The 25,885-nt window shown below is 41.6% G+C and overlaps 1 protein-coding gene across 1 annotated transcript in view; it reads right to left on the reverse strand.

Moving 5' to 3' along the window:
- CLOCK (clock circadian regulator) overlaps positions 1 to 25,885 on the reverse strand; it is a 144,884-nt gene that overhangs the window by 44,354 nt on the left and 74,645 nt on the right. The window contains exons 3-8 of the mRNA XM_089669267.1: positions 18,789 to 18,879; positions 15,919 to 15,978; positions 11,572 to 11,720; positions 11,276 to 11,367; positions 11,029 to 11,118; positions 2,392 to 2,512 (exon numbers count right to left, since the gene is read on the reverse strand). Coding sequence (XP_089525393.1) covers positions 2,392 to 2,512; positions 11,029 to 11,118; positions 11,276 to 11,367; positions 11,572 to 11,720; positions 15,919 to 15,978; positions 18,789 to 18,808 — 532 coding nt within the window. The 5' untranslated portion in view covers positions 18,809 to 18,879. The remainder of the gene's footprint in view (positions 1 to 2,391; positions 2,513 to 11,028; positions 11,119 to 11,275; positions 11,368 to 11,571; positions 11,721 to 15,918; positions 15,979 to 18,788; positions 18,880 to 25,885) is intronic.

A 25,885-nucleotide genomic window follows, 5' to 3' on the forward strand; every position in this document is an offset into this window, starting at 1 on the left:
TGTGATCCTCAGCTTTCCTAGGACCCCATGAGAGTGCTAACCTGAAACCAGTGGTTAACCTTTTTCCCCAAAATGTGTTTTTGTGGATCTGATTAGTGTGTGTAGATTGTGGGCAGATAGGAATGAACTTATTTTTAATATAAATTCCACTTTGTTTACCATTTATTGCGCATATGTAGGTTGCAAAATTCTGTTGAAATGTTTTTTTGTTTTGAATAAAGAGGAAGAACGTCTTCTTACAGATTTTTTTTCTGCTGACTTCTTTGAGAGATTCTTTCATTTCCTGTTCCAATGATAACTGTCACTAGTACAGGAAGTTAAGGTAAAATGCCTGAATGAGGACACTTGACAAAGGTTCTAATGTCTCCTGATGAAAATATTTTACAGATGTCTTGTAAAACTCACCATACATGGATTGAAAAATTAGCTGGTTCAGCAGAGACGGACTGAATTTCGATACATGTACAGCTGCTCTCACTCGAGAGAAGTCGATTTAATGATCAGCTTTGTTCAAATGGGAATATCACAAAATGTTCATTTGACCAGGGCATGCAACACTGCAGCGCTGATAAGTGTATGCTGAAAGCAATGGATTCCCCACAGTGGGGAAAATTCCTCCATCCACCTCGCTTGTATGGATGAGAGAGTCCATTTGTTTTTTTTCATTCAGCCTGCCATCTGATCAAACAAAAGGTCCATCTATAGGCAGTTTTAACATGTGAGTAATGTAACAATGAAATTTTTAGACATAGCTTTTCATAGATTGGTGAACGTCTGCCAATCTATACTTTTGAGACACTCTAAGGCTGGGTTCACACCTATGCAGATTGCGTTTGATCCATTTCTGCAGTGCATTTTGCGGTGCGTTTTGCATTTTTGCAAATGCTTTTTTGCCACGTTCCTCCACCCGAAACTCGCTCATCCATGTCTTTATGGACCTTTCTTTGTGCACTGGTGCGCAGTCATGTTGGAACAGGAAGGGGCCATCCTCAAACTGTTCCCACAAAGTTGGGAGCATGAAATTGTCCAAAATGTCTTGGTATGCTGATGCCTTAACAGTTCCTTTCACTGGAACTAAGGGAACAAGCCCAACCCCTTGAAGAAAAAAAAAAAAACACCATAATCCCCCCTCCACCTAACTTTACTCTTGGCACAATGCAGTCAGGCCAGTACCGTTCTCCTGGCAACCGCCAAACACAGACACGTCCATTGGATTGCCAGACAGAGAAGCGCGATTTGTCATGCCAGACACTGCATTGCACTTGGTGATGTAAGGCTTGGATGCAGCTCCTAGGCCATGGAAACCCATTCCATGAAGCTCTCTATGTACTCTTTGTGCTAATCTGAAGGCCATGCGCAGTTTGGAGGTCTTTAGTTATTGACTCTGCAGACAGTTGGCGACTTCTGCACACTGTGCTTCAGCATGCACTGATCCTGCTCTGTCATTTTACATGGCCTACCACTTTGTGGCTGAGTTGCTGTTGTTACCAGTTTCTTCCACTTTGCTATAATACCACTAACAGTTGACTGTGGAATATTTAGTAGCAAAGAAATTTCACGGATGGACATTTTGCACAGGTGGCAACCTATTACGGTACCACGCTTTAATTCACTGAGCTACTGAGAGCGACCCATTCTTTCACAAAATGTTTATAGAAGCAGTCTGCATGCCTAGGTGCTTGATTTTATACACCTGTGGCCAGGGCTACTGTTAGAAACCATGGGACCCCATACAGCCAGTCTGACACCCCCCCCCCCCCAAAAAAAAGAAACCAGTTTACTATGGTTCAGTTATGAACACAGTGAGTAATCAGTACCAATCACTCATTGTGTTCATTCAGGAAAGGAAGGGGCTGGTAATTGTTACATATTTACCAGACTCTTTCCCCGCTCTCCTTCTTGAAGGATCCTATTGTGTGCTTGCAGCTGCCGGTGGTAAGGAGAGGAGGGCAGCTGGCAGCATTGCGGGCGTGGGGGGCACGGTGCCCAAGGAGGGTGATGGGTGCACCAGAGGAGCAATTAATGGAACCGATCTCCTGTATGGCTCTCTCTGCAGCAGCTGAAAACCAGCGGGGGGAGGGGAAGAAGCCAGCTTTCAGCTGCTGCACAGAGAGCCATACAGCGGATCTGTTCCAGAGATTGCCCCCCTGCCATGCCAATCACCGTCCCTGCCCACATCCAATTCACCCGGGTGCCTGGGCCCCATACAGGATGACTGGTGGTACCCCCTTATCCATGGCCCTGCCTGTGGCCATGGAGGTGATTGGAACACCGGAATCCAATGATTTGGAGGGGTGTCCCAATACTTTAAGCAATATAGTGTACATTAAGATTAAATGCATGCTAAAGATTAAATACGAATTACAGAACTGTTTTACTAGAAAAACTTACTTTTCAGATAATCCGAACCCAAAGGACCACCTTCCAACGTGCGTGTAGACAAGATTTTATATATCTCTGAATGTTCCCCTTCGGGGACAAAATTAAATATACTCTGATCAACCAAATCAGACTGAAAGAAAAGTAAATATAAATATTATCCACGTACCAGCTGAAAAACAACCCCTTTTATTCAGTTCTAAGTCAGGACATTCAGTTACCAATGTGAACATTAAGCTAGAACTCTAGACAAAGCTTTTTTTTGTGCTCAATGGCGTATAAAAGGCTTTAGAACCTTTTGTACATTTTTACTGTTACCTGTGCCCCAACTGAAGATATTTTACTGTGAGGCACACCTAAACAAAAGTAATGGAAGGTCTACCCAAATGATAACACAAAATTTAAAAATGACAAAGGTTCTAATTCTTCACCACCTCCAAAACACTAAAATAAAGTGTTATTTTTTTCATATTCATATCTTTTATTAAACTTTTTTTTCATTACAAAAGCAAAGCAAAGTATAATTTACATCCAAAATACAAACATTATCCTAAATTTTGCAATCCCACCCCCCACCCAAACCCCCTACCGATTTACCCCGGTTATTGCTCTTCCCTTCTCTTTCCAACTTCCCATTCTATACCTATGATCTTTTTCCTCAATACTATTCTCTCTTTCCCTCCAACCTTTCTTTTCCCTTCTCCAATTCCTTCTATTGCCTTACAAAACATTCCCTTTATTCTCCTACCTCCAATCAGATCCCTGGGCCTCCCACTACTTCCATATATTTTCCAGATGCCTTGAAGTCAGACCATCTTCCCCGATCATTTAAAAAATGTACCCATATTACATTCGTCTATATGGTATAACTCCTCCAACCTATTTATATATTCTACCCTGTCTAACCAGTCCCTCATTGTTAGAGGCTCCTGTAACTGCCAAAATTTTGGAATAAGCCCTTTAGCCGCACTGGTTAGGGGGTATAATACACTGTTTATATACTGCTTCACTGGCGCTTCTGTCCTATAAAACAAACACACCCACAGATACTTCTGTATAGTTGTCCCCATTATCTCTTGTATGAACTGTATTACATTTTGCCAAAACCCCTATATTTTTGGACAATCCCACCATATATGTGCCACTGTTCCCTTAGATCCACATCCCCTCCAACAGAATGGTGAGACTTCTACTCATTGTTTATGGACAACACTCCGTGTCAAATACCACCTCGTTAAACACTTATAATTAATTTCAACCTTGTTCATGTTAATCGACCCATGTGCAGGGGCGGACTGACCATTTGGAAACTCGGGCACTGACCGAGGGCCCGGGGTCAGTAGGGGGCCCCATGAGATGCCCCTGGTACCTTTTTCATAGGCTTTTTTGAGTTTGGGCAAGGACACAGGGGCCCCATGATCCCCTATTGCCCGGGGGCCCCATGAGTTGTCAGTCCACCCCTGCCCATGTGTTAATTTAAACAATTGTATTTTTCTGTGATTCATTCATTTTTGTTCCCAGTTCCCTTTCCCATTTCTCTTAAGAGCAGAGGAGGACTACAATAAATTGCTCTGATTGGGATTATCCTTTAGTTTTCTTTCACAAGGGGTTGCCAGGAGAAATAGAATTCAAGTGGTTCAGCCACGGCTGGATGCTAAAAGAAATCTTTAAGAGAGCCAAAATTTCAATGCAGGATCTGCAGGAAATTACTGCAACAGTTGGTATCAAAGTACAGGTGAAACTCAAAAAATTAGATTATCGTGCAAAAGATCATTTATTTCAGTAATGTAACTTAAAAGGTGAAACTAATATATGAGATAGACTCATTACATGCAAAGCAAGATAGTTCAAGCCGTGATTTGTCATAATTGTGATGATTATGGCTTACAGCTCATGAAAACCCCAAATCCACAATCTCAGAAAATTAGAATATTGTGAAAAGGTGCAAAATTCTAGGCTCAAAGTGTCCCACTCTAATCAGCTAATTAAGTCATAACACCTACAAAGGGTTCCTGAGCCTTTAAATGGTCTCTCAGTCTGGTTCAGTAGGAATCACAATCATGGGAAAGACTGCTGACCTGACAGTTGTGCAGAAAACCATCATTGACACCCTCCATAAGGAGGGAAAGCCTCAAATGGTAATTGCAAAAGAAGTTGGATGTTCCCAAAGTGCTGTATCAAAGCACATTAATAGATAGTTATGTGGAAGGGAAAAGTGTGGAAGAAAAAGGTGCACAAGCAGCAGGGATGACCGCAGCCTGGAGAGGATGTCAGGAAAAGGCCATTCAAAAGTGTTGGGGACTTTCACAAGGAGTGGACTGAGGCTGGAGTGCATCAAGAGCCACCACACACAGACGGATCCTGGACATGGGCTTCAAATGTCGTATTCCTCTTGTCAAGCCGCTCCTGAACAACAAACAACGTCAGAAGCGTCTTACCTGGGCTAAAGAAAAACAGACCTGGTCTGTTGCTCAGTAGTCCAAAGTCCTCTTTTCTGATGAGAGCAACTTTTGCATCTCATTTGGAAACCAAGGACCCAGAGTATGGAGGAAGAATGGAGAGGCACACACTGCAAGATGCTTGAAGTCCAGTGTGAAGTTTCCACAGTCTGTGTTGATTTGGGGAGCCATGTCATCTGCTGGTGTTGGTCCACTGTGTTTCACTAAGTCCAGGGTCAACGCAGCCGTCTACCTGGAGATTTTGGAGCACTTCATGCTTCCTGCTGCAGAGGAGCTTTATGGGGATGCTGACTTCATTTCCAGCAGGACTTGACACCTACCCACACTGCCAAAAGCACCAAAACCTGGTTCAATGACCGTGGGACACTGCCAAGAGAAAGATGAGAGACACAAGACCGAACAATGTAGAAGAGCTGAAGGCCGCTATTGAAGCACCCTGGTCTTCCATAACACCTCAGCAGTGCCACAGGCTGATAGCTTCCATGCCACGTCACATTGAAGCAATAATTGCTGCAAAAGGGGCCCAAACCAAGTACTGAGTACATATGCATGCTTATGCTTTTCAGAGGTCCGATATTGTTCTATGTACAATCCTTGTTTTATTGATTGCATGTAATATTCTAATTTTCTGAGATTGTGGATTTGGGGTTTTCATGAGCTGTAAGCCATAATCATCACAATTATGACAAATCACAGCTTGAACTATCTTGCTTTGCATGTAATGAGTCTATCTCATATATTAGTTTCACCTTTTAAGTTGCATTACTGAAATAAATGAACTTTTGCATGATATTCTAATTTTTCGAGTTTCACCTGTATATGCTTCAGAAAGAGATTGCACCAATATTAAAGAATATGTAAACTCTCACCTTGTAAAAACACCCCACTCAGTTTAAAATAGAAATGAAAAACAAAAAAAATTGTGTATAGATCTAAAAACCATTATAAATACTTTTTCCCCCCAATTTTATAAGTGACCACATTCCCTCTGTTCTGAGGGCAGGGGCTGATGTGATCTTTGAGTACAGGACACAGGTAGAGAATTGAAACACAAAGGATTTTAGGAATGTTCCTTCAGGTGATTGGACACTCAAAACTTTAGAGAACAAACCCCCTTTGTGAGTCCCCAGTTTTGTCCTGTACAATACTCCCAAGATATGGAATTTGCAGGTAAGTCAAAAAGTGCTCTTATCTTAATCATACAGTACAGGACACAGGCAGAGTATTTATACACCATGGAAAGTCCCCAAGCAATGCAGAAGGGTGGGCAACAATGAGGCAAATAGAACTGTGCCAACAGACCCAACAAGAAGGGTCAGAAGACCCAACCTCAGAGTGCCATTTTGACAATCTTGTGACCAAAAGTTGCATCAGCAAAAGATTGGATGTCCACTTGGTAAAACTCTGAAAAAGTATGAGCAGAAGACCAGGTGGACTACAGAAGCTTGGCGTCGAAATGCCCAGGAAACTCCTACTGATCTGGTGGAATGAGAATGTAAAAGTGCTGGAGTATATTTCTCTTTTAGAATGTAAGCACTTGAAATCAGATTTCTCATCCACTGCAGCAATGGTGGACTTTAAAGCACGGTTTCCCTTGAAAGATCATGACAGGACAAATAGGAAATCCATCCGTCTTATCGAAGCAGTAGCTTTGAAGTATACTATGTCAGCTCTGGCCACTTTCAGGCAATGTAGAAACATTTCCTGTGGATGCTTAGGAGCATGTTATAAGGAAGGAAGGGTAATATACGCATTAAGGTAGCATGATGAAACCACCATCAGGGTGGATGGCCTTGGGTGTAAAAGACAACCTTGTCATTGTGAAGTATGGGGAAAGGATCTTTACAGAAAAGGGCCACCAATTCAGAAACACATCTGGCAGACACAACAGCGACCATAAAAAGGCTAGTTTGCATGAGAAACCATATAGGGTGATATCACTGATGATTTCAAAGGGTGGTTTTTGTAGGGAAGAGAGAACCAAGCTGCGATGCCAAGGGAGCACAGGGTGCTGCAAGATAGGCTTAATGTGAGATACACCTTTAAAAAAAGGTTCTTACAAGAGAAAATGAAGTCAGAGACCTTTGAAAAAGGATACATAGGGCCAAGACCTAACCTTTGAGAGTGTTTACGGACAAATTCTGATCAAGATATGTTTAGTAGGAAGTCCGGAAAGTGAGGTACAGAGTAAATTCTGGGATTGAAGTGCCTATTTTTACACAAGGCAAAAAAGGATTTTCAGGTGCAATGATAGTGCTTCCTAAAAGACACTTTAATTGTAGCAAGATAGGAATCACAGACTCAGAAACCTCTCTATCCTTTAATACATGGGTATCAACAGCTATGCCATTAAAGGCAAAGACTGGGAAGTAGGATGGAACAGAGGGCCTTGAGACAGCAGATCTGGCTGGGTATGTCTGTCTACCAGGCTCTTCTAAGCCAGTTTGGTGCAATTAGGAGATAGAGATAGATGTCAGTAGATTAGAGTTAGCATTCTCACTGGAGGGAAAGCATAAATTAGCCTGAATGGAGACCAGGGGATTATTAAGACATCTGATGCTAGGATGTTCACATTCAGAATCCCCCATTTTTGCTATGCCAGACTAAAGACACCTAGATCAAGGGCCTATTCCCCATGATACAGATGATGGTGGCTAAAATAATCTCCTTTTCAGCTGTCATGTGATGTGGAGTGCAGAAATTGCTGAACAGTGAGTTCCTGTCCATGAGATGAGCTGGTTCACTTACTTCAAGGCAGCCAGGCTCCTGGTGCCCCCTTGATGGTTGATGTAGGCCACTACTGTGGCATTGTCTGATTGTACCCTGACTGGGTGGCCCTTCAGAAGGGGATCTAGTGCTGCAGGGTCAACCTTACATAGTTAGTCTGGCTGAAAAAAAAGACAAAAGGCCATCCAGTTCAACCAAAAAAAAAGTTATAATCCTATACCCACAGTTGATCCAGAGGTATGCAAAAAGAAAAAACAAAACAGCAAAACATGATCCAATTTGCTCCTGCAGGGGAAAAAATTATTTTCTGATCCCCTGAGAGGCAATCGGATATTCCCTGGATCAACTTTACCTATAAATGTTAGTATCCAGTTATATTCTGTGTATCTAGGAAATAATCCAGCCCTTTTTTGTTTTTTTTTTAAAAAAAAACAATCCACTGAGCTGGCCAGAACCAACTCTTAAGGGGGTCTATTCCACAATTTCACAGCTCTTACTGTGAAGAAACCTTTATGTATTTGGAGAATTAATCTCTTTTCCTCCAGGCGTCAAGAGTGCCCCCTTGTCCTCTGTGACTATCTCAGAGTGAATAACTCTACACCAAGTTCACTATATGAACCACTGATGTATTTAAGGGGGGATATGAGCAACATGTGTAATCTACTCTTCTGAAGAGAAAATAAATTCAGTTCCTCTAATCTTTTCTCATAGCTGAGCTCCTCCATACCTCGTATCAGTTTGGTTGCCCTTCTCTGCACTTTCTCCAGTTCCCCAATGTTCTTTTTTTGAATTGGTGCCCAAAACTGAACTTCATATTCCAGATGAGGTATTACTAATGATTTGTACAGGGGTAAAGTTATATCTCTCTCTGGAGTCTATACCTCTTTTAATACAAGACAGGATTTTGCTCGCTTTAGAAACTGCAGCTTGGCATTGCATGCCATTATTAAGCTTGTGATCTACCAGAACTCCCAGTTTGGTTTCTTCCAGTGACCATATTACTTGGACTGTTAGGAGTTGGAACATTCTTCCCCAACCTGAGAGCCCTGTGTCTGCTGTGATAACCTTCTAGTGATAGGAAGGGAAGGACTTCCCCACTGTTAGGGCTGTGGTGATGATCCACTAAAATAGGGAACTCCTTCCTTGACTGGACAAGAGCATGGGTAAATTGAGAGAAGCAGCCTATTTTTTCCAGGTCAATAAAATGTTTATGTGGAGTGTTCTTGAATGGAATTGAAGAAATGGTACTGCCTCCAAGGAGGATGATACCATTAGGCCTAGAACTCTTATGGACAATCTCAATGTGGGATCTCAATTCTCAAGCATGTACTCTAAGAGGAAGAACTTTATTTGTTGGGAGAGAGATTTTTGCTTGGGATGTGTCCAGGACCAGATCCCCAATATTCCAGGTGAAGGGAAGGCTAAAATGAGCAGACTTGTTGATAGTAATCACCTAGCCAAAAGGTAAATATTCTTCAGCTTCCTCCAATACTTTCTCAATATCCTCTCCATTTACTTCTGTCTCTGCGTCCTCTAGGACCAGCATATCAGGATCTGACTCAGGTTAAGGAATCGGCGTAGAAGAGTCGTGGCTTTTTTGCCTGTGTACGAAAGATGGCTGTATTAAGCACCCTATAGCACATGCTAACTCAACATATTGTACCAAGTGTCAAGGTGAGCGCTCATAGCAACATTACAGAAAGCTCCCACAATGTGGGGATTTGATTTGGCTCCCAAAGTTTTACTGAGGTTGCGCCAATCCAGGTACACTGCTTTGAGGTGGTTGAAGACAGAGTGGTTAGAAGACAGAGTGAAGACAGAGATTCTTGATTGAAGAATCAAAATATAAAATAATCAAGAAAAATAATAAACTAGTTAAGCCAAGGATGATTTTCTCAGTGAAGAATAGGTCCATCAGCTTCAGACACAAGCACAAAACTGAGGACTCACAGAGTGGGGTAAGGTTATAGGAAAGACGCCCATGGGGTGTGCTTTCTAAAGCTTTGCCAGTGTCAGATCACCTGAAGATATGATCCTAGAACATTAAAATATTTTTTCAATAGTTTTTAGGGACGCACCTGGTTACATATAGAGAACAACAATTATCTTTTCCTCCTGGTGCTGTCCATGCTCTAAAATTTGGTGTCTTTTCTCATAGTAGACATGCATCACTGGATCTTTGTTTGTAGCTCTCCTCCAGCTGTGTCTGTTTGCCCCATATTGGCACTATATACCCATGCTCTTAGGAGTTTGCTATTAGCAAGTGAGAATTTGGCAATCTGCAAGGTAGAGAATAGACTGGCCAGAGAAGAAACACTTTTATGAAATAGGCCAGCGTGAACATGTATTGCAACATATACAAACTGCCTGTCCCTGTTTTTTACACAAACGTTTTCACTTCTTTAGTATCTCACACATAGCATAGACATACAGTATCTCACAGAAGCGAGTACACCCCTCACATTTTTGTAAATATTTTATATCTTTTCATGTGACAACACATGGCGTGTACTCACTTTTGTTGTCAGCAGTTTAGACATTAATGGCTGTGTGTTGCATTATTTTGAGGGGACAGCAAATTTACACTGTTATACAAGCTGTATGCTCACTACTTTACATTGTAGCAAAGTGTAATTTCTTCAGTGTTGTCACATGAAAAGATAGAATAAAATATTTACAAAAATGTGAGGGGTGTACTCACTTCTGTGAGATACTGTATCTCAGTTTCCACTGCATAGAGCAGCTCAGTGACTAAAAGGGCACAGATGCCGGACGTTGCTGGATTATTTAATATAAGCAAAAAATTATGCTTAGCGCTGTAACCCCCTTGTATTTAATTTTTTTCATAGTTGTTGAAAAGTGGTTTCTTTAAAAAGACATCTGCAGCACACTGAGGATTTCTGGTGCAGGAGTTGAAGTAGGCATTCTGGTATGTAGGCTACAGTGATGGGGTTGGGAGAAAGATTTAAAGCTGGTTTCACACCATTATGGTTCACGTATGCATGTTATGTCTCATATTAACATGTATTTCTTTAAGGCTCCCAATTCATTTTGAATGGGCTGCCAATTCAACAAAGAACTTACCTGTTTTTTGCCAACACAATAAACCACAGTGCATGATAAGTGTGTTGTGGTATGCTGCCATGCATGTGTTAGCTGCTATTATATTGTGTGTTGTTGGTCATTCACCATTAATGGCATCGCCCATGAACATCATTTGGGCACATGCATTGGTGAGTGTTCAGTCTGCATAAATTTGAATTAGGCATAAAGGACAACTTCACAAATATTAATTCCTCCAACAAAATGGTCAAAATATGTTATGGTAATAACTATTCTCTCTTTTCTATGCTTTAACCTCTTTCCAGAAAAATATTTTGACTTTTGTAGATAGCTCTTACAACAAAAAGCACAATCCCACATAGTTTTGCACAGAAAAAAATTAATTTGCACTTTTACTTACAGGTAAGTGTTCAAGTAAGGGAGAAACACTCTCTGACACATAGATTATGTTTCCATCTGTCATAACAGCCAAGAAAAATCCATCCAGGGCCTAAAATCAAAAGGGTAAACAAACTTTTACTGTTCTTGTACTGGTTAAGAATATGTATTTTTCCCCCTTTCTCAAAACTAGGCCTTCAACAATTTTACCATATACATTTTTAGCTGCTGCAGGATTATAAGTAAAAACACAAGAAAATCACTCCTACCTCCAACATGAGCTGTGTAAATTCCTCATTACTAAGGAAAGCTGGCTTCCAGTCTTGTCGAATCTCACTAGCATCTGACTGAGCACTAATTTCTGTAGAAAAAAGGTGTGAGCGTTAATACCAAAACACATGTGAAGATACACTTGTTTGCTAGGATATGAAACACGCAGTAAAATCAACAATTATCAAAATGGAAACATACAGCATGGCTTATTTGAAAGAAAAGCAGAAAGAAGGTCTGGATCCTAGAACTCTGAAAGACATCCCTGACAATATAACATTGATCATACACATACCTTTGTGTTTGCGCAGGAAGTCGATGCTTTTCTGCAGCACTGTGGATTTATCCATTTTCCTGGCATTGCCTGGCAGCATAGAGCCAAGTTCCTTAATGAGAACATTGAACTGGTCTCTACGCTTCTTCTCCGATTTGTTCCGAGACACTCTGTAAGTGAAATACAATACATTAGAATCTGAGGAAAACAGTGAGGGGTTTTCTTTGAGAAAACTGATCCAACATATGTATTATGCAAAAATCAGATTTTACGCGGATTGCTCATCAGAAAGTACTGCAAGCGGGAACAAGCCCCCCCCCCTCAAAAAAAATTATCATCATCACTCCAATGTCTGAACTTCCATACTATATATGTTTTTCAAGACAAATACTTCTGTGTTTAACCACTTGCCTACCGGGCACTTATACCCCACCCCCTTCCTGCCCAGGCCAATTTCCAGCTTTCAGTGCTGTCGCACTTTGGATGACAACTGCGTGGTCATGCAACATTGTATGAAATTATCATTTTTTTTTGAGACAGATAGAGCTTTCTTTTGGTGGTATTTAATCACCTCTGGGTTTTTTTATTTTTTGATAAACAAACCAAAAACAACTGAAAATTTTGAACAAAAAAAAATTTTTCTCTTCGATTTGTTATAAAAATTTGTAAATAAGTGATTTTTCTCCCTCACTGATCTGCGCTAATGAGGCTGCAGTGATAGGCGGCACTTATGGGCACTGAAAGGCAGCACTCATATATTGCACAGATAGGCGGCACTGACTGGCACTGATAGGCGGCACTAACTGGCACTGATAGGTGGCACTGAAAGGCAGCTCAGATGGGCACTGATAGGTGGCATTGATGTGCACTGGTAGGCACTGATCTGTGGCATTGATGTGGCACTGGCAGGTGACATTGATAGACACTGACAGGTGGTACTGATGGGGCTACACCGATCATCAGGGCACACTTTTCATCAGTGCCCTGATGATCAGTGTACATGTCCCCTCTGAGTAATGCAGATTACCGGCTCTCCTCTCCTCACGAGCTGTCAGCGTGACAGCTCGAGAAGAGAGGAATGCCGATACCGGCATTTCCTTATTTAAATGCGATAAGCTGTGATTGGAAACAGATGATCCCATGACCGAGCCGATGTCATCGTCTCTTTCCGTTGATCGGTGATCTGCTGTGTCCCAGGGGGCGTGCATGAGCAGTTAGAGCGGGAGGACGTCATATGCTGTCCTCCCAGAACGAGAGCCCCGCCTTGTGCCCGTCATTTCCTCATATGGCGGGCGGGAGGTGGTTAAAGCAGCTCTTCACACTACAAAAAGTTCAAAGTCAGCAGCTACAAATACTGTGGCTGCTGACTTAAAAAAACAAAACAAAAAAAAAAAAAAAAAACACACTTATCTGGCGCCGCCTTCACCTCACCCAGCTCTTCACCGGTCTTTGGGTCCCCAGTGCTGACATCTAAACTGTGGGCAGTTGAGTTTGACTCCTTGCAGCTTCACAGCCAGCTTGCCCACCACACCGTGCCCAGTAAATGGTTCCGCAGCCTCATGGGACCTATGATGTGTCCCAAGAGGCTGTCAAAATCAGGTACCTGCTTCCCCCTCCCACCCCAAAAAAGACATTGCCAATAAGGTAAAGGAAGGGGGAGGAGAAAGGGTGAAATTTTGTTTTAACCACTTGCCGTCCGGCTGCTGTATATAAACGGCAAGATGGTGGCAGTGCAGGGGCGGGTTGCCGTTCATAAACGGCACCCGCCATTTTGGACGTACGCGGTCGCTGGGAGCGCGCAGCACCGTCCTCTGGACACAGCAGAACACCAATCGCTGTACGGGACCTCTGTGTGAGGTCCCGATCATGTAATCACCGATTGGCCAATCAGTGATCACATGAACAGTAGTAAGCAAGATGTCACTTCTGACATCATTGCTTACTACATGTGAAATCTGTGAATGAGTACAGAGATCACATGGTACAAGGCTATTCACAACAGCCTTGTACCATGTGATAACTGTGACCAATCACAGCTCTCACAGTATTTCTCAATGGCTGCAAGAATGCAGCCAGAGAGAAGGAGAAATGATTGCTTTTACAGCCTTTATGGGTGTAAAAGCAATCAGTGTAAAAAAAAAAAAAAAAAAAAATCTTCATCACCCCCCACTGTACTGCTAGGGTGACAGTATGTTAAAAAAAAGCAAAAAAAAAAACCTTAATAATATAAAAAAAAAAAAAAAAAAAAAAGTTTGAAAAATTATCATTTTTGGTTATAAACTAATTTGGGCTATTTGTTTTTTATTAAAAAGATAACTGAATACATTTTGGCAAAGATTTATGAAGAACGATTATTTATTTTCAAAATTTTATAAGAAAAACATTTTTTCAAAATTTTTTGACTTTTTCATTTATATAGCTAAAAAAAATTCAAATCCCAGCGGTGAATAAATATCACCAAAATAAAATTTTATCTGTTTTAAAAAATGCAAAAAAATTCATATGGCTACAGTGTTGCATGACTGCGCAATTGTCATTCAAAGTGCAACAGCACTAAAAGTTGAAAATTGGCCTGGACAGGAAGGGGGTAAAAGTGTCCAGACTTGAAGTGGTTAGGAAACTAAAATGTTTACTATGCAGTATCACTCATTAAGGCTGTTATCTCGAACTTACCTGTACCAGTAAAAGTAACCCCATGAACCCACCAGAACTGCCCACTGTAGTATACAAAGAACTGGCAATCATCAAACAGAAGTCAAGACTACAAAGACAGAGGATGCCATAAAAGGCAAAATTAAACAAAACAAAAACAAAAAACACATATCTATACTTACCTTCTCTGTGCAAAAGATTGGACAGAGCAGCCCCGAACCTCCTCTTCTTGGGTCTCCCCTGGAGCATCTGACTCCTCATCGCTGGTTAGTGCCCCAAATAGGAAGCCTCTTCCCATGGAGGCGCTCATGCAGGCATGCTTCTCTGTTCATTGACACAGAGGGATTCTTCCCCACCCCCTGTCCTCTCGGCACTAGCTTTGATTGACAGCAGTGGGAGCCAATGGTTATTGCTGCCTCAGCAAAGCATGTGAGATCCAGGAGTGAGGGAAGAAGAGCTGCAGACATGCACAGTGCTGGCAAACACAAATGCTCCTGCGCTTGGGGATGGACTCGATGCAGGCTACAACCACATTAAGAATGTCCTGGAACATGCACACCTTGCTGCCCTCAGGACTCTGAGGAAAAAGAGGCAAGTCCTCGAAACGCGTCAGCCTATTGGATGTCTACACTCCCTATTGCGGACTGTTATGATGTGCCTTGACTTTATTGTCGTTTGTGAGTACAACATCTACTTTATTTCTTATTAAACATTTTTTATAGTAATGCACTAGGCCTGTCCGCCCTCTGTTTGTTCTTTCCTCATGCACAGTGCTGGATTGAATGAGGGCTCAGGTAAGTAGAAGGGGAATGAGGGGCCAATAACGATGCCTAAACATTTTTTACCCTAGTGCAAGGAATACATTAAGGTCAAAAATGTGTAGGCTTTAGAACCACTAACACTGAAGAACAAAACCTGTAACAGTCTGCAATATTAGGGCTGAGACTTATTAGTGTAGTTATATAGTACATTAGAGGAATAAATATTTACCCAGCCTTGACCTACTCTGTGTACTCATTATTTGCTTAGCAGTGGATGATAGCAACTGGTGCTGTAAAAGAGATGTGCACAATTTCAGACTTTTTTCAGCACTTTTTTTCAATATGTGTAGCCTAATGGATGAAACACAAATGGATCCCTCCATCCACACAATTGAGGTGGATAGAGGACTCCTCCCTACTGAGACATGGTATTCTCCCAGCGGGGACTCTTCACTGTCAGAATACACTGAAACAATTTGACAACAAGCCCATTCAACAGTAGTTGTCTGTTAGATCAACTTCTGCTAAGCAGGAACAGCCTCACATGGATCAGATTCAGCTGGTTCAGCTTAAGTAAACTAAAAAGCACCATTACTGATAAAACAAATGTCACATTTTAGGCAAACATTAGAAGCTAAACCTTTATCACTTATTCCAATCGCTCCTTCTGGTTACTAACATATACTTGCAGAGAGCAGTGACACGAGACTGCCACAGAAAGGCAGAAGGTTGTGAATTACAGCCTGGATTCATTGCCTAATGTTTGCTGTGTGAGAGGCTGCACTTAACAGGGAAATAAAACGGTCTCTAGGGACAGACTGCCGCAGAGTTCAACAGTATTTTATGTTAATATTGGCAAATAAAAGGGTTGATTTAAATAGTATCTGGCAGACTAGCCACCTTTTACAGTAATCTGCAGATTTTATATTGCACAGAAATGGGGTAATGCACATACCTTTTTGCTTTATCTTTGTCATCTTCTTCAACAAGTCCATCAAAAATACTTCCGTCATCTCTAAAATAGGACCACAGAAGTGCCATTTATCAAATCAAAGCTTGGCTGAAAGAGTGGCTTTTTATTTAGAAAAGTAAGATTTTTTTGTGCAAAAAAAAAATATGTTTGCCGCAGGATCGGGCAACAGATAAATCATCTATGGGCAGAGACATTGCATGAAAGTTGCTCTAAGTATAAAATGATTATGTGGCCTATTATACAGATTTTATATACACACACTTATATATATATATATTATATACACACACACCAATCAGCCATGAAATTATGACCACCCACCTAATATTGAGTAGGTAATAAAACAGTCCCAATCTGTCAAGGCATGGACTCCACTAGACCTATCTGGTACTAAGCCATCAGTAGCAAATCCTTTAAATCCTGTAAATTGCAAGGTGAAGCTTCCATGGATTAAATTTGTTTTTTCAGCACATCCCACAGATGCTCAAATGGACTGAGATCTGGAGAATTTGGAGGCCAAGTCAAAACCTCAAACAAGTTATCGTGTTTGTCAAACCATTCTTGAACCATTTTTGCAGTGTGGCAGGACGCATTATTCGGCTGAAAGAGGCCACGACCAACTGGGAATACCGTTTCCATGAAGGGGTGTACTTTGTCAGCAACAATGTTAAGTAGGTGGTACATGTAAATATAATATCCACATGAATGGAACAAGGTTTCCTATTAGAACATTGCCCAAAGCATCACACTGCCTCCGCCGGCTTGCCTTCTTCCCATACTGCATCCTGGAGCCAGCTTTCTCCCAGGTAAGCTATGCACCCGGCCATCCACATGATGTAAAAGAAAACTTGATTCATCAGAACAGGCCACCTTCTTCTATTGCTCCATAGTCCAGTTCTAATGCTCACTTGCCCCTTGTAGGTGCTTTGGCTGCGGACACACATCAGCATGGGCACTCTGACCAACCTGTGCCTACACAGCCCCTCACACAAGGAACAGCGATGCTCATTTTGTTCTGCTTTCAACACATGAACTTCAGGGACAACACATCACTTTCTGCCTAATATACAGGTGTTAGACAAAACATGGAAACACTACATGATTTACAGGTGTGAAAGTGACGACATATTTAGTGTTGAAAGCGGAAGTGATGTAACATTCTTTTTCTCCCGCTGTGTGATGAGACACCTAGCTAACAGGTGGGAAGCCTCACTTTCATCATTCCCCGCATGCGCTGTTAGTAATACAATCATGTCAGAGCTTACTGAGCTTCAATTAGGGCAAAGTGTTGGTGCCGCTTAGCTGGTACATCTGTGATTGAAGTTGCCAATTCATCTGTGTCTTGTGTTGCAAGGCATGGTATCAAAAAGTTATGACAGAAGATACATTTTCTGGGAAAACGTTTGATTAGCATAAGCGCTGTTGACATGGTCAACTGACCTAATAGACAAAAGGACATTGCGCAGGATTGTGACCTGGAATAAGAAAACTGCTGCAAAAATGGCTGTAGAGCTCAGTCCAAGTCCTGTGATGTCTCATTAGCTATTTATTTCATCACACAGCGTAAAAAAAGAATGTTACATGGCCTCCGCTTTCAACAGGAAACATGTAGTCTTTTTCACACCTGCAAATCCTGTAGTGTTTGGGTCCTCAAACTGCACCACCACCAAATGGCTTTTGGTTCTTAGGCCTTTTTGAAACAAAGCGGATTCCGCAAGGGGTCTGCATGCTCATGGGGGTATGTGCATTGAGCCCCACTGAGCAGGTGGATGGCTGGTCTGTGTCTGCTCTGCCTATGCAGAGCAGACACAGCCCGCTTTCCTCTATGGACGTCTGTCCATTTATATCTGACTGCCATCAGAAACAATCTGCTAAACGGAAGGGGAACAAATCCCCATCTCTCCGTTTTTAGTGGATCAAAGGTAGGCGGGTATAAACAAACATGTTTGTTTACACCCGAAGCTCCATAGAGGAAAATGGAAGGTCCAATCAGGTTTGCCTAAAAAACTGACAGGCGGACCAGATTGGAATGCCCGTGTGAAAGGGGCCTTAAAGTTTAAAATTAAAAAAAAAATCTACTTTATTGTTAACATATTATGACATTATATTACTAAATTTGAAATGGATTAGAAACGCCACTTTCTGTAACTTTTTTGTATTGTCTGTCATTGCTGCAAAAACCTAAAGCAGGAATTCACTCTCTCAATGAACACTAAACATTTTTATTCCTTATGCTGTTGCCATTAGTAAATAGATAGGAAAGTATATATTTGCTTGTCTTAATATTTTTTTTAATTTCTTCACTTACTTCCTGGTTTCTTGCCTAGGCAAATGATGTTACATTCCAGGAGTCTTCTGGAGGAGAGGAGGGGTTTTCTCAGCTAAGCACACCCTCCTGCCTGCATATCTGAGCTAAAGGCAGGTAAATTCCAGGAAGTAAATGCTACATGAATCATCTGCCCTTACTCAAGATGGCCACAGCCAGAAATGCTATAGGGTGTTTTTCAAAGTGATTTCTCAGCAAAATAAAGCATGGAGACATGGATAGGCGCATCTGCATTTACATTAAAAATGAATTAAACAGTGCTTTTGGTTTGCGGTGCTCAGTTACAGTGTAGTTCCACTTTAAAATAGAATTACAATAAAAAAATATATATATAAGTTGGTGATAAGTAGGGAAGAAACCTAAACGACATTAAATAGGCCAAGTATTTTTAACTGTGTTGTAGAACCGGAGTATAGAAAACTGGTGGTTCCAGAAATTAAACTTTTTTTTAGCCACTAGTCTGATATTAACTATATCACACTTCACACTCTGCCAGACATAACAAAGCTTCTATGAGCGAAATTACCTGTCAGCAATGGAGCTCATCTTATGGCAGCTTATGGAAAAGAGCAGAAAATGCCACACTTTAGCCTTGTAGGAGACATTTGTATGCTGGTCTGTAAAAAAAATTGAAAAGGATGCAAATTAAGAAACAAGTCTAAAACAAAAACTAAAGAATGGTTTATTTCTGTGACTGATTAAAAATAAAAACTGCACTGTACTTCAAAACATGCAGAATAAGTTATTACTTAGGAAACCAACTAAAACTACCAGCATCTCTAATCATTAACCAGGAGAGTCAGTACAATAAATCAGCTTCTTCTTAGGATTTGCTCCCAGACTTTTTTGCGGCCTTCGTTTGCCATGTTTACTCTTTGCTGGCGTAATCATGACCAGGCAGCTACCAATTTAAATAAAATCCAGGAGCAAACAAAATTCACTAGAAATACTAAGAGCAAAACAAAGCTTCAGGCAAACCGTAACTAGGATATTAGCCACTAAAAATAAAAATTTTGTTACAAATTTGTTTCATGGCTAAACTGCTTGTATAGGCTGAATGTATTTCATTCTTAGGTTAATATGTGATCGGTTTATTCACAAGAGGCAAACACATTTAAAATAGGAAGAACACGATTGTTTTTGGACATATTTTTGCTTAAGGGGTACATAAAGCCTAAAAATGAACTTTTCGTATTTTAAAGCAAAGTTTCATCCAAAAGTGGAAGCTCCGCTTGTTTACCTCTTCCCCCCCCCCCCTCCACTGCCATACTTGACACTTTTTGGGGAGGAGGGGGGAGCGGATACCTGGTTTTGACAGGTACCTGCTCCCACTTCTGGCTAAGTTTGCCAGATGTTCAGCTCTCCACCATCTTCCAGCAGTCTTCTGGGACACTTCACAGGTCCCATAAGACTGCCGGACCAAACCAGGATGCGCAGCATGACTCACGCATGCGCAGTGGGCGCCAGACTGTGAAGCTGCAAGCTGAGGGAGAGGATAGGGAGAGAAGGGACGGTGCGGGTGAACACATTGCTGGACCCTGGGACAGGTGAGTGTTTGTTTATTGAAAGTCAGCAGCTATAGTTTTTGTAGCTGCTGACTTTTAATAAACACAAAAATGACTGGGACTCCACTTTAATATACCCAGCCCTCACAATAACGTGGGGGTGAATCACTGGGCTCTCTTAGACCGGCGGGCGGGACGGATGGTCTGCACACTGGTCAGGGTGAGCTGTCACTGGGAAGCCCCCTGCTGGGACGGTCCCTCTCTCCTAATGGGAGAATGTGGAGCCAAAGCCCCTCCCCCTCTCTGTGTCCATTCCAAGGAAAGACTCTGCCCTGCTGTGTGCCCAGCTGAGTGCCCTGTACCCTTCTGTGTGGCCTGTACCATTATCAGTGGGGCCGTGAGGGATCTGTCAGTGGGGGACTGGAGGAGGCCATGGGATGTAGGAGATGGTACTGGAAGAGGACGTGGGATGTAGGAGATGGTACAGGAGGAGGACATGGGATGGGGGAAATGGGACTGGAGTAGGACATGGGATGGGGAGATGGGATTGGAGGAGGAGGACATGGGATGGGGAGATGGGACTGGAGGAGAAGGACATGGGATGGGAGAAATGGGACTGGAGGAGGACATGGCATGGGGAGATGGGATTGGAGGAGGAGGACATGGGGTGGGGGAGATGGGACTGGAGGAGTACATGGAATGGAGAAGGAGGAGAACATGAGATGAGGGAGAGGTTTACATTGCATTATGTTAATATTGTTGACGTTGTTAATATTTATTTTTGTAACTTTATTCTGCATAAAACATTTAACAGTGCCATTTCATGAGATAATTTATAAGGGAGTGTTAAGGGGCTGAATTAGAGGCAGGATGGAATTAGGAGCAGGCAGGGTTGGGTGGGGCAACTGGTGGCGAGTAACTCTTAAGGCCTGGCTACTAGCTCAGGACTTGAAATTCTGAGCCCTCAATATACCATTGAAAGCTTTTGTAATAGCCGTTTGAAAAAGTTGTAGTGTAGTACTTTCTGTTTTAGGGTTACAACGCTGCTTCTCCACAGATTCAGTACAGCAAGTGAGCACTGTCAGCCTGAGGATCAACAAGTAATAAATAAGCCTAAGACCTCTTGCACACGGTACTGATGTTTAAACATCAGCATTTCTGGATATAATTTCAGGTATTTGTGTTGTGCATTTTTGTGCATACCGTTGCAAAATACTGACTAAGAAAGCAGATTTTTCTTTTTTTTTTTTACTCAAGAATAAGCAGCACTTGTTTGTACAAGCACATAAGTATTTATGCTCATATATGCTTATTTGCACGCATTTGTGCGTACCAGCGCAAAATACTAAGAATGCAGATGTTTCTTCTTTTTTTTATTACACTCAAGAATAAGCAGCTCACGTTAACACGCCTGTGTGTACAGGCACATTGTAAACAATGGGCTGCATTTTAAATCAGTCAAAAAAAAAAAAAAAGTGCTGTACTTAGCTTCTTCAAGCTGCAGTGTGCAAATACAGCCTCTGAATTTCATCAAGTCAGGTCCCTGCAAAGAACTGAGAGAGACAACAAAATTGCCATTGTTACCCTCTTTTTGACATTGCCTGTCTTCAATACTTTGAGACATGGACATGAAACAAGAATGCACATCAGGAAATCCAGAATTCAAGCACACAAGTATGAAAGTAACTGGATCAGCATGATAGCCGAGGATCATGTCTTTTCAAAGGCAAGATCAGCAACAGCTGCTTCTATATTCTTTGCGTGACATTCAGTGGCCTTGTGTTTCGCTCATGTAAGGCAAAGCAACGGATTCCCTTTAAAGGAGAAGTACAGCCAAAGCTTGTTTGGCTGTACTTCTGTGGATCACAAGAGTGCAGTTTGTTCTGCACTCCTGTGACCCGTTTTCAGCCGACAGCAAACTGAAACCCGCTGTCGGCTGATATCACATACTCGATCCAGGCTGGGGAAAGATCCCCACCATATGGTTGGGATCCACCCTGCAGCCTGGACTGACACCTGGCTCAGCCTCTCAGCGATCCGCTGAGAGCCTAGGCCACTCCAGCCCCGTATACAGTCCAGCACTCCAGTGAACACGTGGGGGAGGGAGGAGCAGATAGAGGTGACTGGCAGTCACCAGCTCTCTGCTCACAGAGCACTGAGAATGTGAAATTCTATGTGATACACTGGATCTCCGCAACATTGCCAAAAAGGCGACCTTTGAGCTAGATCTTCATCTTTGGGAAGAAGGCATTTTCAGGGGTTGGGCTCCTTGAAGGTCTTCCCGATCTCTCGACGTCTTCCAGTGATGTTCCTATGCTCTTGAAGCATGCATGCCACTCAAAACATCTCAAAAGGACTCATTGCAGCATCGCAGTAAACTTGCCGAATCATGTCAAACGTCTCTATGGCAGATTTTCCCAGTTTCTCTCAGAATTTCACTTGCTTTCACTAACTTGCTGTCAATGATGAAACAGCAGACATGGTAATGAATGTGGTCCAAATAGCACCAGTTGCACAGTTCCCGATGTATACAGGATGATGTCTTTTGGCACACCGACTTATGAAGGTCGGTGCTCCCTGCACCAACAGACTGCAGCCTTATGCCGCCATCTGTTGGCAAGTTACAAAACATGTCTCAAAACTTTTTGATACCACCTCCAGGAAATCCTGTTTTCAATTTACGCAAGCCATAAACACCGAAGGCCAAATTACAAAAAAAAAATCCAACAGCTTCCTCTATTCATGCAATACGAATCTCCCACGGCCTATTGTATTCTGACAACCATACCAGAATGGTGGCTGCATCATATTGGATGGCTGAAAACTATCCGAAGGCCCCTTAGATTTTTTTAATAAAAAGATAACAGGTGAAAGGGTGACGACAGGGCCACACACAGAGTGAATTCATCAGGAACCAGCTGAAATTCACATAGTGTATGGCCAGCTTTAGTCATTGCTTTGTCTCCATGTTGGTACGCTCATTGATCAGAGTAGGTGACAAAGCCTTACATATATTTGCAAATATATGCAACCCAATTCTCATTAGCTATAATGAACTCGATAGCTTGCAGTGCTGAATGCCTGGGAAACATCTCATATGCACTTGCAGTAAAAAAACTTCCACGTCATCCTCTTTTAATAGCTATAGAATGACTGAGCAGCTTGCTGTTATCTATTTTTAATACATGATGAGAAACACAAAAAGCCAATACAGAAATATTACTTTTTGACAAAAGTTTACCGTAAGTAAATTTGCTTAAACTCTGATATAATGGACATGCCATTTAACCTAAAAGTGATATTAGGTCCTCTTTTTTTTTTTTTTTTAAACATTTTCAGAAGCTTATTTAGTAATTTACGGAGTATGCAACTTCTTTATTCTGGTAATCCTTGCCTATGTTCCAGTGTAGGCTGGTGCCATGACCGCTTGCTTAGGTTTATCGTTTCAGGGTGGCTCCTTTCTCTTGAAGTGTCCTATGGTGTCACCATTGCATGCATGGACGAAAGTAGTGTTACCCTAACCTGTGTGCATCAATAGAAACACATAAGGATAACATGGTAAGGTGCTCCCCCTGCTCCTCTCTCCTCCTCCCCCCTCCCAGCCAACAGCTGGAGAGTATACTGTCCACTTTTTCCTGTGAAGACAGTTCCCAAACTGTATGTGCTAGGATAAGAATTGTAACAAATACTTTAAAGGGGAATATTTATTTTATCGTGTTCAATGTGTTAAGTTAAAAAAAAAAAATATTGAAATCATTTTACAACTCGAAATCAAGGACTAACTTTTTTAAAAATCAGATTTTATTTTTCAAAAAACGTTTTATAAACATTACATATACACTTCAATATCACATATCCACAAAACATAAAAAACAACACAGGAAAAAAGCCCCTAGATTTAATCCAATACATCTTTGGTACTGCCAACAAGATGCTAGACAAGAAACTTAAAAGACTGTACCCAATAGCCTTCCCAGCCTAATCAATTATGACAAATTTATTTATTTATTTCAGGTATTTATATAGTGCTGTCAATTTACACAGCGGTTTACAAATATATTGTACATTCACATCAGTCCCTAACACTCAAGGGGCGTATAATCTAAGGTCCCTAACTCACATTCATATACAAGGGCCAATTTAGACAGGATCCAATTAACCTACCAGCATGTCTTTGGAGTGTGGGAGGAAACCCACGCAAGCACAGGGAGAACATGCAAACTCCAGGCAGGAGGTGCCGTGGCTGGGATTCGAACGACCCTAGTACTGCCAGGCGGAAGTGCTAACCATTTAGCCACTGTGCTGCCTAATATATAAAAAATAAATACAGAATGCAGGTGATGCATACAAATTACAAAATATCTAAATATGTGGCATCTAACCAGCATTTCCATATGTGGTGAAATTTAAATATAGCATTATGCTTTTCATATAAAATACATTTGTTCACTTCCTGTAGCCATTTTGCAGTTATAGGGGGAGAAGTTGAGATCTATTTAACAAGCATTTTATGAGCAGCAAAGAGTGACCTGGAAACTGCCAGGAATTTATACTCATCTAAAGAAGAGGAGTCAAAGTGATCCCAGGATATAGTTATGTTCAAAAGTTAGCACGCCCTTGGAGAATTGGTAATATACAGTATGTACCGTTTTGAAAGAAAACATGAGTGAGCATGCAAAATGCATTTCTCATGATATTCATAACAGAATGGCACAATCATAAAACAAAACATGGCAACAACAATTGAAATTACCCCTGTTCAAAAGTCTGCATACCCTTAGTTCTTAAAACTGTGTATGGCCCCCTTTAGCATCAATGAGAGTGTGCAGTCTCTGGTAATATTTGTCTATGAGGCCTCGAATTCTTGCAAGTCGTATAGATCCCATTTGTCTTGGCAAAATGTCTCCAGGTCATGCAAAATCTTTGGTCATCTTACATGAACCTCACATGTTTGAGATCTTCCCAGAGTGACTCGATGATATCATGGTCGTGAGACTGTGATGCCAACTCCAGCAAAATTACCTTTTTCTGCTGTAACCACTTGGCCTTGTGCTTAGAGTCATCGTCGAGCTGGAAAAGTACAAGAGCGTCCCATGCGCAGCTTTCGTGCGGTAGAATGCAAATTGTCTGCCAGTATTTTGATAACATGCTGCATTTATCTTGCCATGAATTTTCACAAGATTCCCCATGCCTTTAGAGTTCACACACACACACCAAAACATCAGTGAGCCACCACCATGCTTCACACTGTGGTTGGTGTTCTTGTCGCTATAGTCCTTGTTGAACTCTCTCCAAACATAGTGCTTATGGCTGTGACCATAAAGCTCTATTTTAGTCTCGTCACTCCAGATTACAGTGTGCCAGAAGCTGCGAGGATTGTCAAGGTGTTGTCAGGTATATTGTAACAGGGCTTGTTTGTGGCATTGGCTCTGTAAAAGGCTTCTTTCTGGCAACTCGACCATGCAGCTCATTTTTGTTTATGTATTGTAGCATTGTGCTCCTTGAAGGAACCACACCGTCTTTTTCCAGAGCAGCCTATATTTTTCCTGAGGTTACCTGTGTGTTTTTCTTTGTAACCCAAACAATTCTTCTAGCAGTTGTAGCTGCAAATGATTCTTGGTCTAGCTGACCTTGGCTTGGTATCAAGAGGTCCCCAAATTTTTCACTTCTTAATAAGTGATTGAACACTACTCACTGGCATATTCAAGACTTTGGATATCTTTTTATATCCTTTTCTATCTTTATACAGTTCCATTACATTGTTATGCAGGTCTCTTGACAGTTCTTTTCTGCTGCCCAGGTGGCAGGCTCAGTATCTAGCCTGCTCAGTGCATCCAAGTGAGAGCTAACAAATTAATTGACTATTTATACACTGACACTAATTGCAATCTAAAAAGCCACAGATGTGGAAAATTAACCTTCAATTGCCATTAACCTGTGTGTGTCACCTTGTGTGTCTGTACCAAATCCAAACAATCCAGGGTACGTAAACTTTTGATCAAGGCCATTTGAGTGATTTCTGTTTTCACTATGATTTAAAAAAGGAGCCAAAAAACTATGTGATAAATAAATGGCTTCATATGATCACTATCCTTAAAGGGTTACTAAACCCCGGGCC

The sequence above is a fragment of the Staurois parvus genome, unplaced genomic scaffold, assembly GCF_062004578.1.
Source record: "Staurois parvus isolate SC_StPar_1 unplaced genomic scaffold, SC_StPar_1.0 ptg000071l, whole genome shotgun sequence".
Classification (NCBI taxonomy): domain Eukaryota; kingdom Metazoa; phylum Chordata; class Amphibia; order Anura; family Ranidae; genus Staurois; species Staurois parvus.